At 47.7% G+C, this 12,796-nt stretch overlaps 1 protein-coding gene across 1 annotated transcript; it reads left to right on the top strand.

Annotated features, from left to right (window-relative positions):
* The first annotated feature begins 306 nt into the window (after positions 1-306).
* Positions 307-12,691, top strand: TMEM52 (transmembrane protein 52). The gene is made up of 5 exons (XM_032232266.1): positions 307-494; positions 4,222-4,265; positions 5,201-5,245; positions 9,063-9,232; positions 12,228-12,691. Exons 1-5 carry the CDS (start codon positions 423-425, stop codon positions 12,542-12,544), a joined length of 648 nt encoding a protein of 215 aa, XP_032088157.1. The 5' UTR covers positions 307-422; the 3' UTR covers positions 12,545-12,691.
* Positions 12,692-12,796: the final 105 nt, after the last annotated feature.

A 12,796-nucleotide genomic window follows, 5' to 3' on the forward strand; every position in this document is an offset into this window, starting at 1 on the left:
TTAGTCAGGGATTGCGGGGGCGGGGGGGGGGTGTCCTTGACTGCCAAACCCATCCTCCTGATCCCCCACCTCCTGATCAATGGCTCCGCGCCTCCGTGTCCCCCTCCCCCAATTAGACAGAAAGCGCCGGTGGAAACCAACCCGTTTGGAACGGCGGGCGGTCTCTCTCTCTCTCTCTCTCTCTCTCTCTCTCTCTCTCTCCCCCCCCCTCTCCCCCCCTCTCCCTCTCCCTCTCTCTCTTGAAGCTGGGCGTGGGCGTGGCCTGTCAGGGAGAGGCGTGGCTTCTGGCCGACGACTCTCCTTCGCTAAGCGTCCCCTTTGGACTCTCCTGCGCGATCGGCGGCGCTCTTGGGCCGGCGTCCGAGACAAAGGCGGCCTCGGCGGGCCCTGGAGGCCGCTCAGCCTCTTCCTCCCCGCTGCCCATGGCTTCTTCCAGCCGCCCAGCCAGCCGGCTCTCCTCTCCCGTCCTCTGGGCGGCCGCCATCGGGGCGCAGGTGAGTGGCTTTCCCCGCTCCCCGGGGCTTTCGATCACAGCCGCCTCTCGGGGGATGCTCGCGGGTGGGTGGAGGGGGGAGAAAGCTGGGTTCTCACGACCGCCGAAAACCCGGGTCCATCCTTCGGGTGCGCGTCTCTTGTGAAATACCCCCAGCGCCCCCTTTCTAGCGCGTCCAGAAATCCCATCTGTAAAAGCGACTTGCTTTAGAGTCCCGGAGAAAGAGTAGAGTAGGATAGAATAGGGAATAAGAAGAGGAGAGGAGAGAGAAGAGAACATAAAATAAAATAAAGAAGAGAAGAGCAGATAGAAGAGAAGAGAAAAAATAGAAGAGAATATAGAAGAGAAGAGAACAGAATAGAAGAGAGAAGAAATGAAAAGAACAGAATATAGAATAGAGTAGAAAATAGAAGAGAAAAGTATAAGTAAAATAGAAGAGAAGAGAAAATAGAATAAAATAGAAAAGAGAAGAGAAAATAGAATAGAGAATAGAAAAGAATAGAAAAGTATAAGTAAAATAGAAGAGAAGAGAAAATAGAAGAGAAGAGAAAATAGAAGAGAAGAGAAAATAGAATAGAGAATAGAAAAGAATAGAAAAGAATAAGTAAAATAGAAGAGAAGAGAACATAAAATAGATTAGAGAAGAGAAGATAGAAGAGAACATAGAATAGAATAGAATAGAATAGAATATAGAAGAGAATAGGAGAAGAAAAGAGAACAGAATATAGAATAGAATAGAAAATAGAAGAGAAGAGTATAAGTAAAAAAGAAGAGAAGAGAAAAGAGAAAATAGAATAGAGAAGAGAAGAGGTGAGAACAGAAGAGAACAGAGTATAGAATAGAAAAGAGAAGAGAAGAGAAAATAGAATAGAAAATAGAAGAGAATAAGTAAAATAGAAGAGAAGAGAGAAGAGAAGAGAATAACAGAATTGGAAGGGACCTTGGAGGTCTTCTAGTCCAACCCCCCCTTTGAGACTCAGTTGTGGTCGTAGGATGAGGGCTGCCTGTATTATATTATGATGCTGGTCAGCTTTGCCGTCCAAGGAATGCGCAGGCGCCTTCCCCTGGCACCGCATCTCAAAAAAGCCCATTTTCTTCCTGTCCTGCTTTTTTTAACGTCCAACTTTCACACTATAGTTACGGGGAACACAATAGAAATAGAATAGAATAACAGAGTTGGAAGGGACCTTAGAGATCTTCTAGTCCAACCCCCTGCTTAGGCAGGAGACCCTGCACCAATTCAGACAAATGGATATCCAACCTCTTCTTAAAAACCTCCAGTGTTGGAGCATTCAAAACTTCTGGAGGCCAAGTTGTTCCACTGATTAATTCTTCTCACTGTCAGGAAATTTCTCCTCAGTTCTAGGTTGCTTCTGTCCTTGATTAGTTTCCACCCATTGCTTCTTGTCCTGCCCTCAGGTGCCTTGGAGAATAGCTTGACTCCCTCTTCTTTGTGGCAGCCCCTGAGATATTGGAATGCTGCTATCATGTCTCCCCTGGTCCTTCTTTTCATAATACTAGACATACCCAGTTCCTGCATAGTCCCGTCTCTTTATTCTTATTTTTTGTAGAGCAGTGAAGGATGTGCATTTTAGGTTGAGTGAATAAACAGCAGGGTTTTCTTTGTCATGGAGTCGAATTCTGGTTAGGGAAGAACTTCCGGGCAGAACGAACAGGGTTTGGAGTCCAGAACAAACCCGTTTTCTAAATGTTTTGAATTAAAAGTCCAGCAGTGCGTTTGTGTTGTGTTCACACAGCATTGTTTTGAGTTTGTCCCCAAGCCAATGCAGCAGGATTTCTCAACCTTGGCCGCTGGAAGATCATGTGGACTTCGACTCCCAGAATTCCCCAGGCATGGGGGATTCTGGGAGTTGAAGTCCGCATATCTTCAAGGGGCCAACCGTTGAAAAACATTGGGCTTAGCATCTGCATTTGTGAAGGATGCTGGGTTGATTTTTTTTTAACTTTGGCTTGTTTTACAGGGTTTGAATTATTGATTGAATTTAATCCCTCAGTAATGGCATAGGGATTCCTGCCTGAGCAGGGGGTTGGACTAGAAGACCTCCAAGGTCCCTTCCAAGGTCCCTTCCAACTCTGTTATTCTATTCTATTCTATCCTACCCTACCCTACCTTACCCTACCCTACCCTACCCTACCCTACTCTACTCTACTCTACTCTATTATACCCCTGGGTCCCCGGGGAAGGGCCTTCTCTGTAGCTGCTCCGGCCCTATGGAACGATCTTGAGCCAAGGTGGCGCAGTGGTTAAATGCAGCACTGCAGGCTGACTGCTAGATCAGCAGTTCAGCAGTTCAAATCTCACCGGCTCAGGGTTGACTCAGCCTTCCATCCTTCCGAGGTGGATAAAATGAGGACCCGGATTGTTGTTGGGGGCGATATGCTGACTCTGTAAACCGCTTAGAGAGGCCTGAAAGCCCTATGAAGCGGTATATAAGTCTACTGTTACTGCTATTACTGCTATCTCCCCGTAGAGATCCGGACCCTTACCACCCTTCTGGCCTTCCGAAAAGCCACGAAGACCTGGCTGTTCCGGCAGGCCTGGGGCTGTTGAGTAGTATCCAGCCCCACTCCAACTGTATGCATGTTGTTGATATTTTTAACACTTATATTTTTATCTTAAATTTTTTAATATATGTTCGTCTTGCCTGTAAGCCGCCCAGAGTCCCAATGGGAGTGGGCAGCATACAAATACTAATAAATTTGTAGAATGCGGCCGCGCGAGTGATCGTGGGCGCACCACGGTTCGCCCACATAACACCGATCCTCTGTGAGCGGCGCTGGCTACCTGTTGATCTCCGGGTGCACTTCAAGGTGCTACTTACCATTCATAAAGCCCTCCATGGTAGTCGATCTGACTATTTGAGAGACCGCCTTCTGCCGATTACCTCCCTCCGTCCCATCAGATCGCATAGAGTTGGCCTCCTCCGAATTCCATCCGCCAGTCAGTGCCGACTGGCGACTACGCGGAGGAGAGCCTTCTCAGTAGCAGCTCCGACGCTTTGGAACGATCTCCCCGTGGAGATTCGTACCCTCACCACCGTCCAGACCTTCCGCACAGCCCTTAAGATCTGGCTATCCCGTCAGGCCTGGGGATAAGACCCTAATCTCGCCCCACCCGAATGCTGAATGAATGTTGTGTTTTATTGTTTTATTTTATTATATTTCACATTTTCTTTTTGTGTTTTGTCTTGCACTCCCTTCCTACAAATTGTAAGCCGCCTTGAGTCCCCTCAGAGAAAAGGGCGGCCTATAAATGTCAAATAAATGAAATGAAATGAAAATAAATTGGAAATTGGAAATTACCCTACCCTACTCTATTCTACCCTACCCTACCCTACCCTACTCCTCTACTGTATTCTATTCTATTCTATTCTATTCTATTCTATTCTATTCTATTCTATTCTATTCTATTCTAAATATGAATTGAAACTCTCCTCTGGTCATTCTGTAAATCCAGAAAGTAATTAATTTAAGAACTCAAGGCAGGAAAACTTGAGTATCGGGGTATAATTTTGTGAACCTCTCAGGGAGATCCGAGTTGTGGACGATTGGTACTGTAGTACTTGAGTCTGATTCTCAAACTCATCAGATCAACAGAGTTGTTTTAGCTGCTGTCTGTTTTTAAGAGCCACCAAATCAAGATCCAGAATTTGCCTTCTTGTCTTCCTGTTCTGTGCTTAATAATCTATTTTCCTCCTCTCCGTCAGGCTCTGCCTTCCTTTTGTGAGATCCTCTGCACCGGCCACCAAGAGTGAGTAAATTTTAAGTGTCATCTTTGAGTAGGTACACACAGGAAGTCCTCGACTTTCGACCACAACGTGAGCCCAAAACCTCAGTCATTAGCTGAGCCATTTGTTTAAAAGTGAGTTTGGGCCCATTTTTATGGCCTTTCCTTGCCGCTGTTGTTAAGTGAATCTCTTCAGTTGTTAAGTCAGTCACACGGCCATTAAGTGAATCAGGTTTCCCCGTTGATTTGGCTTGTCAGAAGACTGCAAAACGGGACTCACGTGACACCCCCCCCCGGCCAGGAGACTGCAACCGTCATAAATAAGAGTCATCTGTGCAGCGTCTGAATTTTGATGATGTGACCGAATGAGGTGGTAAGCCTGAAAACTGGTCGTAAGTCATGTTTTTTCAGTGCCGTTGGAACTTTGGCCACTAAAGGAGGAGCCAAGGTGGCGCAGTGGTTAAATGCAGCACTGCAGGCTACTGCTAGATCAGCAGGTCAGCGGTTCAAATCTCACCGGCTCAGGGTTGACTCAGCCTTCCATCCTTCCGAGGTGGGTAAAATGAGGACCCAGATTGTTGGGGGCAATATGCTGACTCTCTGTAAACCGCTTAGAGAGGCCTGAAAGGCCTATGAAGCGGTATATAAGTCTACTGCTATTGCTATTGCTATTGCTATTGCACTAAACGAATGGCTATAAGTCGAGAACTACCTGTGCATAAATTTTCAAATACTTAAAAGGTGGTCTATTGTTGCGTTTTCTGCCTTCCAATTACTCACCTCCAAACTGGAAGTGACAAAATCTCTGCCTCCCTTCTTTTTTGTTTGCTGTGGGTGTGGGTGAGCTGGATCAGGTTGTTATCTGTGCGTGTGTGTGTGTGTGCGCGCGCGCGTGTGTGTGTGTGTGTCAAGCTGGGTCAAGTGATTGATTAGTGATCGGTGACTTCCTTCTCTGGCAGATGTTCCGAACAAGGCACCAGCTGGACAAGCCTGTGGTACGTTTGGTAAGCTGCATTCAATTTTTTTATCGTTCCGGAAGCATCTTTGTTTAAGCAGCAGCTTATCCAGAACTGCAGATCCAGTCCTGGGTGTCTCTCTGAGCAGCCGTCCCCAACTGGGGGTCCGCGATAAACTTTTGGTGGTCTGCAGAAAAATGATTTGCCTTTTTTATATTGCACTAAATCAGGGGTCCTCAAACTACGCCTCCCCTGGGACGGATACGTGCAATGAATGCTTGTGTTGCTGCAGAGAGTCTCCCCCTTCGGGGTCTTTTTGTGGGGGTCGGAGGGGGGCAGAAATCCCAACTTGGGGTCTGCTTCAGCCTCCTGCTGGGGGGCTTTGGGCGAAGGCTGGAGGGAAGCACCATTGGTGGCAAAGAGCCGGAGGGCCTCGTTCCAGTGGGGCTGCATCATGGCCTGGAACTGGCTGACCATCTCAGCCCGCTGAGCCTCCAGGCGCCGGCACCTGGCACACATGCCTGTTTTTTGGCTGGTATTTTTGCCATTTTCGGGCTATTTTCAGGCCATTTTTCAGGCTGTTTTCAGGCCGTTTTTGGTCTGTTTTCAGGGTGTTTTTCAGGGTGTTTTGGGGGCGATTTTCAGGGTGTTTTTGGGGCTGTTTTCAGGAGGTTTTTTGGTCTGTTTTCAAGCGTTTTTCAGTCCGTTTTCAGGACTTTGTGGGGCTATTTGCAGGACTTTTTTGGGCTGTTTTCAGGGTGTTTTGGGGGGTTTTTTCAGGCTGTTTTCAGGACATTTTTCGGTCCATTTTCATACCAGTTTTTGGCTGTTTTCGGGGTGTTTTTCAGGGTATTTATAGGGCCATTTTCAGGGTGATTTCGGGCTGTTTTCAGGAGGTTTTTTTTGGTCCATTTTCAAGCATTTTTCAGTCCATTTTCAGGACTTATTTGGCCTGTTTTCAGGGGGTTTTTTTGGGGGGGATTTTCAGGCTGTTTTCCAAGCTAATTTCAGGGCGTTTTTGGGGCTGTCTTCATGATGTTTTTCGGACTGTTTTCCAGTGCTCCAGCACCAGCAAAGACCCAGCTTGCTGGCGCGCATGTGCACGGCGGAAACCAGAAGAGCAATTAGCAATGGCGCATAGGTCCACAGAGAGGGCTTTGTGTGCCACCTCTGGCACGCGTGCCACAGGTTCGCCATCACGGGACTACACCCCCCTCTCTGGAAGTGGGGGAGATCACAGAGGTGCCCAATTAAGGCTCAGCCCACCTGCCCAAGAGAGGCAAAAAAAAAAATTGGTTTCTTCTAGGGCCCATCCTCCTCCGCCTTTCTTCTTCAGATGAATTCCTCGTTTCTCTTCTCGTTGGCCAAAATTCCTGCCTGCTGCTGCGGGTGTGTGACTCACAAACACACCAAGTTAGTGGGTCAACATCCTCCTGAGCTATCAGAAACCTGAGCAGTTGGCCTCACCCAGAAAAAGTGGGTGGATTTTCCCTCCTTTGCGGTGATTCAGATGACCGGGTTTTGTTAGCTGAAGGAGTCGAGCGCGAGGCAGGGCCTTCTACTCATTCTGAATTAGCTTTGGGAGGGGGCATGTTTGGCATACCCGAGGATGAGGTCAGGTTTCCACCTACTTCTCTCTGCTTCCGGGGAACTTTTGAGAATAAAATCAACCGAACGAGACTCGTTGAAGACGACGAAGTACAACTGCTAGTTTCCATTCGGCCACTAATTTGCAGAAGCCACGTAAATTAAGCAACGGTTGGGCTCACAGTCTCAGGTTGCGGCTGTCGTGGGAAAGCAAAAATCACGTCATTCCATAAAGGTGTTTTACCGCACAAGGTGGATTAACATAGATATTCTATTTAGCCAATCCCGGGTTTAATGCATTGTGTGGATCTTCTGGGGTTGGGCCTCTACGATTTGCGCCTTGCTACCCTGAAAATAAGACTTCCCAAGATAATAAGCCCAATTGGGCTTTTATGCGCTAAGATAAGCCCTCCCCAAAAATAAGCCCTCCCCCCAAATATTGCAACACAGCAGCAGCCACGAGGTGACCACGCTCGCTTCCTCCTGCACCTCACAAATAATAAGACCTCCCCGAAAATAAGGCCAGGTACTTATTTGGGGGGGGGGTCAAAAGCAAATAAGACCCCTGTCTTATTTTCGGGGAAACTCGGTAAGAGTTGGTGAATCCTGTTTTAGCAACTTTCTAACAGCTGCCCCTCAAAACAGTTTGCATTCAGGACCCCCAAAAAGAAATAAAATGATATTGCTCTTATAAATACATTCCTGAAATACAGCTGCTGGTGGAAACCTCCCGGCACTCCCACGCGGGCTCGGGAATTCTGGGAGTTGAAGTCCACAAGTTGTAAGGTTGCCATTATTGGCTGTGATGGATGGACAACTGCCTAATTAAGGGAAAACACCCTTGCTGGATTAAATATGTGTTGTAATTTTTATCATATATAGTGCAGTTTTATCATCTGATCTCTGTCTCTCTCTCCTCTCTCTCTGTCTCTCTCTCTCTCTCTGTCTCTCTCTCTCTCTCTCTCTCTGTGTGTATAATAGATATACATACAAATATATAATGTATATATTTTTACTTGGCCTAAGAACAGAAATCAGATGATAAAATTACAACGGGTAGTTCTTTTGTGTCAATCATTAAGGATTTTGGCAATGTTTTACCTAGAAATGTCAAATCCCTAACTTTCTGAGTGCCCATTTTCTTTTTTTCCTTTTCCTTTTTGTCTCTTGGCGATCTGCCTTAGTGCCCTCTGCAACAGATCACTTAATCGTGCAAAGGTTTTATGAGCTCTTTTTTTTAAAGCAGGCAGTAAGGACTATAATTGGGGGGAGGAGACACGCCCATGCGTGCCCATGCACTCACGCATGTAAAAATTCTCTTTGCCTTCCTCCCTCTCTCCTGCTTTCTATCCTTCTCTTTTATCCCTTCCTTTCTTCCCTCTTTTACCCTTCCTTTCTTCCTTTCCTCCCTCGTTCCTGCTTTCTCTCTTTTCCCCTTCCTTCTCTCTTTGCCTTCCTCCCACTCTCCTGCTTTCTCTCCTTCCTTCTCTCTTTTATCCCTTCCCTCCCTTTTTTATCCTTCCTTTCTACTTTCTTTCCTCCCTCCTTCCTGCTTTCTCTATTCTTCCCTTCCTTCTCTCTTTGCATTCCTCCCACTCTCCTGCTTTCTCTCCTTCCTTCTCTCTTTTATCCCTTCCTTCCCTCCCTCTTGTACCCTTCTTTCTACTTGCTTTCCTCCGTTCCTCCTACTATCTCTAATCTTCCTTCCTTCCTTCCTTCCTTCCTTCCTTCCTTCCTTCTCTCTTTGCCTTCCTCCGTCTCCCCTGGTTTCTCTCCTTCCTTCTCTCTTTTATCCCTTCCTTCCCTCCCTCTTTTACCCTTCCTTTCTACTTTCTTTCCTCCCTCCTCCCTACTTTCCCTCTTCTTCCTTCCTTCCTTCCTTCCTTCCTTCTTTCCTTCCTTCTCTCTTTGCCTTCCTCCCTCTCCCCTGCTTTCTCTCCTTCCTTCTCTCTTTTATCCCTTCCTTCCCTCCCTCTTTTACCCTTCCTTTCTACTTTCTTTCCTCCCTCCTCCCTACTTTCTCTCTCCTTCCTTCCTTCCTTCCTTCCTTCCTTCCTTCCTTCCTTCCTTCCTTCTCTCTTTGCCTTCCTCCCTCTCCCCTGCTTTCTCTCCTTCCTTTTCTCTTTTATCCCTTCCTTCCCTCTCTCTTTTACCCTTCCTTTCTACTTTCTTTCCTCCCTCCTCCCTACTTTCTCTCTTCTTCCTTCCTTCTCTCTTTGCCTTCCTCCCTCTCTCCTTGTCATCCCACTCACTACCTTTCCCCCCTTTCTCCCCGCAGGCTTATCCTGCTCACGGTGTTCCTGCTCCTGATGTGTGGGATCGGGGCCAGCTGTGCCAAATTTTGCTGCCGCACCAAGCAACCCCTGCGTCAAACCTTCCCACCCCATGCACACAACCTCACCGTCATCCCCATGGAGCATGACAGCACCGCCCACAGCACCGTTACCTGTAAGTAAACAATGACAGGTTAAGTCATTTGGGAGGAGGCAGATTCACTTCACAACTGGGTGACTCCAAGTATGTTTATGTTTATAAACATAAGTAAATGAGATGAAGACTTTGAAGAATATCCAATACTCCAGAAGACAGGCTTAAGCTACAGAAGGATCTGGACAGACTTGAACATTGGGGGCTATCTAACAAAATGAAATTCAATGGTGAAAAGAGTCAGGTTCTACATTTAGGCAAGGAAAACGAAATGCACAGCTACAGTATAGGTGGTACCTTGCTCAATAGTAGTAACTGTGAAAGGGATCTTGGAGTCCTAGTGGACAAACATTTAAATAGGAGCCAGCCGTGTGCAGCAGCTGCCAAAAAAGCCAACACAGTTCTAGGCTGCATCAACAGAGGGAGAGAATCAAGATCACGTGAAGGGTTAATACCACTTTAGAAGGCCTTGGGAAGGCCACACCTGGAATACGGCATCCAGTTTTGGTCGCCACGATGTAGAAAAGATGTGGAGACTCTAGAAAGAGGGCAGAGAAGAGTAACCAAGAGGGTTAGGGGACTAGAAGCCAAGAGATATAAAGAATGGTTGCAGGGACTGGGTAGGTCTAGTTTAATGAAAAGAAGGACAAGGGGAGACAGGATAGCAGTCTTCCAATATCTCAGGGGCTGCCACAAAAAAGAGGGAGTCAAACTATTCTCCAAAGTACTTGAGGGCACAACAAGAAGCAATGGGTGGAAACTAATCAAGGAGAGAAGCAACTTAGAACTGAGGAGAAATTTCCTGACAGTTAGAACAATTAATCAGAATTTGCCTCCAGAAGTTGTGAATGCCCCAACACTGGAAGTCTTTAAGAAGAGTTTGGATAGCCATTTGTCTGGAACGGTATAGGGTTTCCTGCCTAGGCAGAGGGTTGGACCAGAAGACCTCCAAGGTCCCTTCCAACTCTGCTATTGTATTGTAAGTAGAGGACAGAGGAGGGAAGAAGAGAGGGATAGGAGAGAGAGCAGGGGGGGAGAGGAGGAGAGAAAGGAAGAATGGTAAGAGGAGAGAGGAGAAGGAGAAAGGCAGGGGAAGTAGAGAAGAGAAGGATGATAGAGGGAAGAAAGGAGGTAGGGAGGGGGAAGAGAGAGGGAGAAGAAAGTGATGGATAAGGTAGAAAATATGATGTATGGAGAGCCAATAATAGTTTTTGGGAGTTGATGGTAAGATGAATTGATGTAAACATTTAATAATAATACAACACAATACAATACCATAGCAGAGTTGGAAGGGACCTTGGAGGTCTTCTAGTCCAACTCCGTGCCTAAGCAGGAAACCCTATACCGTTTCAGAAAAATGGCTATCAATAGGATATGATGTTGGCTATGTGTTGTGACTCAGCAGTTCTGCTGTGAGTTTTTTCGGGATCAAGATTCAGTATGCCGCTGGGGCTTGTGGGAGGCAAGTTTGGAGATAAAAGGATGGATGCTGCCACGCCCCAGTTGCTGGAGTCAACGTCGTTCCTTCGTGGGTTTCTTGGTTCGTACAACATTGCTTGTTACACTTGGATAAGTGCTTTCTGTTTCTTGTAACCCTGATTCAAGGCTACACTGGAGAAGTGCATTGCTTAATGTAAGATTCACTTGGATAAATGCTCTGTATGTCTGTAACCCTGATTCGTAGAGACTTTTGGAAGAAGTGTTTTGCTTTCGTTTTCTTCAAATTGAGTTGCCGTAAGAAAGATTTGTTTTCATTACGTTATCTGGTCAAAGACTTGTATTTATGTTATTTTTGGGGCTCGAAGCCAGTTTGAACTGTGAACTGATAAAGAAAAGTCCTTTTAAGTTTGTCCTTGCCGTTTGTTCTCAAGCTGTGAAGGGGAGGGACAGAACAGCTATGTAATGGTATACATGGTATTCAAAACTCTCCCTCTATTAAAAAAAAACCAACCAAGTGACTAACTTGAACCTTTGTAATGATTCATTTAACGACTTTGGGAAGGAAGGCCGTAAAACCAATTGTCTTGACTTAGCAATGGAAATGTTGCCAATCTGTGGCCGTGAACTGAAGACTAAAAAAGAAGAATAAAATATTGCAGGACCGCCGTTATCCCGTGATGGCGAACCTATGGCGTGCGTGCCGCAGGTGGCACGCGGAGCCCTCCCTGTGGGCATGCAATCCGTCACCCCAGCTCAGCTCCACCGCGCCCACCGGCCAGCTAATTTTGGGGTCTCTGCCACACATGCATGGGGGCGAGCTCAAGGGTGGGCTCCAGCTTCTGTTACTGCTGGTTCGCTCAGGGACATGCTTTGCGCATGCGCAGTAGTAAAAAAATTGCTTCTGCGCATGCACAGAAGCAAAAAACAAGAGGTGCCGCCGATAGAACCGGTACTTGGCCAAACCAGTAGGAACCCACCCCTTGGCAGGGTGCATGCAGGAGACATGCAGGCACGCAGGGGGTGGTGGTGTCGTCACATGCGAAGGGGCGAGGGAAGCATGGGGGGGATGCAGCGTGCCCCCCCGTGCCCCGTTTTGTGGTCTTAGGAGACTTCAGAGAGGCCTATTGGGCCCAAAATGAGGCATGACGTGGCATATGCACAGGAAAGTGGGTGCATGGGGGGGGGGTAACATGCACATGTGCAGGGGTGGGGCACGCGGGGGGGAAGTGTCCTGCACGCATTGCATTATGTGCTTTCGGTATGTGACGACAAAAAGGTTAGCCATCACTGGCCTAATCCAGGGGTCATCAAACTGCGGCTCTGGAGCCGCATGTGGCTCTTTCATCCCTCTGCTGCGGCTCCCTGTCGCCAGTCAGCTCCACAATTGATAGGGCTTTCGGTTAGGGCAGGTAGAGGAAAAACAACGCCGCACTAGGAGGAGACTATGGTGGGGGAACCGGACTTCCGATCGATTCCAGAATTGAACAGGGGGCTTCCGGTTAGGACCTTTGTGGCTCTTTGACTGTTTAAGATTGCTGACCCCTGGCCTAATCTTTCTGCTTCGTTGTTTTTACAGCCTATAGCTCCCTCCAGTACCCCGCTAACGTCTCACTCTCGCTACCTTTTGGAGACCCAGATCGGAATACGGCTTGTCCTCCAGCCTACAGCCTCTACGCCATAGAGATGCCCCCTTCTTACGACGAGGCCATCCGCATGTCCAAGCCGGAGACTCCGTCAGTGGGCCCAAAACCAGACAGCCACGCCTGTGAACCAGCAGCGTCAGATAGGGAGCGGAACGAAACCCCCAATTTGCCCGGATCATCCCAAAACCGCCCCATGGAGGCGCAGGAGAACCCGGGGGATGCATCTGCTTCTTCCCCCGAGCAATCGTAGTGGTAGGGGAAGAGGGGAATGCGGACTGAAGTCACAGTGGAGAAGGGAAATGTGATAATCTGTGCTTGGATCCAGTGTCTCCTGCCACTTCTGGTAAAAGTAAAGGTTCCCCTCACACATCTGTGCGAGTCGTTCCTGACTCTAGGGGGCGCTGCTCATCTCCGTTTGAAAGCTGAAGAGCCAGCGCTGTCCGAAGACGTCTCCGTGGTCATGTGGCCATCATGACTCAGCGCCGAAGGCGCACGGAACACT

Source organism: Thamnophis elegans, chromosome 15 (genome assembly GCF_009769535.1).
Source record: "Thamnophis elegans isolate rThaEle1 chromosome 15, rThaEle1.pri, whole genome shotgun sequence".
Classification (NCBI taxonomy): Eukaryota; Metazoa; Chordata; class Lepidosauria; order Squamata; family Colubridae; genus Thamnophis; species Thamnophis elegans.

Bases quoted from the DNA above. Each gene is read 5' to 3' on its own strand.
- TMEM52 (XM_032232266.1), top strand. From the start codon at position 423: ATGGCTTCTTCCAGCCGCCCAGCCAGCCGGCTCTCCTCTCCCGTCCTC. The intron at 4,266-5,200 runs GTGAGTAAATTT...CTTCTCTGGCAG, and splicing joins CTCTGCACCGGCCACCAAGA to ATGTTCCGAACAAGGCACCA. The intron at 9,233-12,227 runs GTAAGTAAACAA...TTGTTTTTACAG, and splicing joins CGCCCACAGCACCGTTACCT to CCTATAGCTCCCTCCAGTAC.